Source organism: Verticillium dahliae, genomic scaffold (assembly GCF_000150675.1).
Source record: "Verticillium dahliae VdLs.17 supercont1.37 genomic scaffold, whole genome shotgun sequence".
NCBI classification, from domain to species: domain Eukaryota; kingdom Fungi; phylum Ascomycota; class Sordariomycetes; order Glomerellales; family Plectosphaerellaceae; genus Verticillium; species Verticillium dahliae.
The window spans coordinates 18380-21562 of NW_009276961.1; the positions used below are offsets into that span (position 1 = coordinate 18380).

Genomic DNA, 3183 nt, shown 5'->3' on the forward strand with positions numbered 1-3183 from the left:
GGGGGGGGTATCTGGCGACGGCGGCGATATGTGCGAATCTGGCGTGCGAAGTTTTGAGCGGTATTAGGGTTCAGGCGCCATAGGCTGGTTTCTGCGTTGCCCAGAAATTTGCTAGCGAGTGGCTGGAGCCAATGGAGAGCGGGGCATCCGCGTCAGCCACAGTGCCCCTCACCAGGCATTGCACCTGCCGGCCCATGCACCTATGCAGAAGAAGATTTTAACGCGGATAGAGGGGTAAATGGCGGGGTCGGTTGCTGTCGTCACTCTGGCTCATCCTGTGCATTTTATCATGAGAAACACGACTATTTTCGCCGTCCGGCCTCACCATTTTTTCTTGGATCAGAACGGACCACACTGCAGGAACACTGCAGGACTCATTTTCTCAGGTTATTAGTCTTTGGTGACTCTTCTGTGCTTGGAAGGGCTGTTGACCATCGCGTCTTATTGGGCTGCCATCAGGCGCATGACATGCATTCGGTGAATTAGTCACGACAAGATCCGTCGATAACCTTGATCTTACTTCTTACTTACACAATTCATCTCTCGGTAAAGGAGCTTATATATCGGCGAATCACCTCTCAATATCCTCTCCAGCTCAGTACTACCTACGACCGAGGCTCATTTGATACCCCCCTTGCACCATCTCAGCGAGCAAGCTCTTCGACTTGTCCTCAGGGCATCCTTTCACAATGCCGGTCGTCTCATCAGAAAAGCTGGCCAGCTTGCAAAGGCATTCCAGCGATGTCCGAAATGTATGCCGGGTTTTCCTCGTCCGTCGAAGCTCTAACTGACAGCTATAGATTTGCATCCTGGCACACGTTGATCACGGAAAGACATCGCTCACAGACGCTCTCCTCGCCACAAATGGCATCATTTCACCAAAGCTCGCAGGTAAGATACGCTACTTGGACTCCAGGCCTGATGAACAGCTTCGAGGTATCACCATGGAGTCCTCCGCCATCTCACTCTACTTCTCTATGCTCAGGAGAAACGCCCCAGATGCGGCACCGGAAGCTAAGGAGTACCTCATCAACCTCATCGACTCACCTGGCCACATTGACTTCAGCAGTGAGGTCTCCACAGCATCTCGACTGTGCGACGGCGCTGTCGTTCTGGTTGATGTTGTCGAGGGCGTCTGCAGTCAAACAGTCACAGTACTACGCCAGACCTGGATCGAAAAGCTGAAGCCATTACTCGTCTTCAACAAAATTGACCGACTCATCACCGAACTCAAGATGACGCCAAACGAGGCCTATGTCCATCTCAGTAAACTCCTGGAACAGGTCAACGCTGTGCTGGGAAGCTTCTTCCAAGGCGAGAGGATGGAAGAGGATCTCAACTGGCGCGAGAGGATGGACGAGCGGGTTAAGGCTGCTGCTGAGAAGGAGTCTGGCATCGCAGAACGAATCAATGATGCCGGCGAGCTTCAGTTTGAGGAGCGCGACGACGAGGACCTCTATTTCGCTCCAGAACGCAACAATGTCATTTTTGGCAGCGCCGTAGACGGCTGGGCATTTACCGTTCGTCAATTTGCCAGTCTGTACGAGAAGAAGCTGGGCATCAAGCGCGGTATCATGGAAAAGGTCCTCTGGGGCTCTTTCTACCTGGACCCGAAGACGAAGAAAATCCTCGGCCCAAAGCATCTCAAGGGTCGCAACCTCAAGCTCATGTTCGTGCAGCTTGTTCTTGAGCCCATTTGGGCCGTCTACCAGGCCACGACAGGCGGAGATCATGGAAAGGGAGACCCCGCTCTGCTGGACAAGATCACCAAGTCCCTCAACCTGACTTTGCCCCCTCACATCATGCGGAGCAGAGACCCAAGGTTAGTGCAGAGCGCCGTTTTCGCCGCATGGTTGCCTTTGTCTACCGCCCTGCTTGTCTCTGTCATCGAGTCACTGCCCGCACCGCCAGCCGCCCAAGCTGCAAGACTTCCCGAGATGATTCAAGAGTCCCCTGGTGGCGACCATGTCAGCGATGATGTCAAGGATGCAATGGTGTCCTTCAAGACGGAAAAGTCAGACCCCATCGTTGCCTACGTCAGCAAAATGGTCTCCATCCCAGAAAGCGAATTGCCGCAGAACAAGCGACGTGCGGGACAGCTTAGCCCAGAAGAAGCACGAGAACTTGCGCGGAAGAAGCGTGCCGAAGCCGCTCGGGCTCAAGCTGCAGTCGGTGGCGACAATGCCGTCAACGACCTTGGTACCGCACTCGAGGAAGTCGACCTCGACAATTACGCTCCGAAGCAAGAAGAGAAGGAAGAGGACCCAGAGCATCTGATTGGCTTTGCGCGCATGTATTCCGGCACGCTCTCTGTCGGCGATGAGCTTTATGTCATACCTCCAAAGTGGTCGCCTGCGAATCCACATTCGCCTGAGCCGCACAAGATTACGGTGACCGCCTTATACATGCTGATGGGCAGGAGTCTGGAGGCTCTCGACTCTGTACCGGCGGGCGTTGTGTTTGGCATTGGAGGACTGGAGGGCCACATTCTCAAGTCCGGAACCTTGTGTAGTCGACTGGAAGGCGCTGTCAACCTCGCTGGCGTCAACACGCTAGGCAAGCCCATTGTTCGCGTTGCTCTTGAGCCTGTCAACCCTGCTGATCTCGACAAGATGATTCATGGCCTGCGATTGCTTGTACAGAGCGACCCATGCGCCGAGTACGAGCAGTTCAGCAGCGGAGAGCACGTTCTCCTGACAGCAGGCGAGCTTCACCTTGAGAGATGTATCACGGATCTCCAGGATCGATTTGCCCACTGCGAAATCCAAGCTGGCGCCCCCATCGTACCGTACCGCGAGACCATTGTCAAGGCAGAGGAGATGCGTCCACCTGCGAACAAGGACCTCGGCCGTGGTGTCGTGGTCGGTGTGACATCGTCCAAGCAGGTGTCCGTCAAGCTCCGTGTTCGGCCCCTGCCTGCCAAGGTGACCGACTTCCTCTCGAAAAACAGTGAATGCATCAAGCACTTGTACACAGACCGCAAGGTCGAAAATGGCACCAGCGAGGAGACGCAAGCTGAAGAGGCCGACATTGACACCGACATGGCCGCCGGAAAGACCCTGTCGCAAGAAGAATTCAAGGAGCAGCTCCGGGCCCAGCTCGAGTCTGGCAAGGGCCGCGAGGTCTGGAAGAATACGGTTGAAAGAATCGCCGCGTTCGGCCCGCGCCGGACAGGCCCAAACC

The 3183-nt window shown here is 55.2% G+C and overlaps 1 protein-coding gene across 1 annotated transcript in view; it reads left to right on the forward strand.

Annotated features, from left to right (window-relative positions):
- Positions 1 to 944: 944 nt before the first annotated feature.
- The window catches only part of VDAG_10283 (elongation factor 2), a gene marked incomplete at both ends in the record, with an annotated part of 3002 nt that continues 763 nt past the window's right edge, over positions 945 to 3183 (forward strand). Inside the window, one exon of the mRNA XM_009659752.1 lies at positions 945 to 3122. Within this exon, the coding sequence (XP_009658047.1) occupies positions 945 to 3122 (2178 nt within the window). The remainder of the gene's footprint in view (positions 3123 to 3183) is intronic.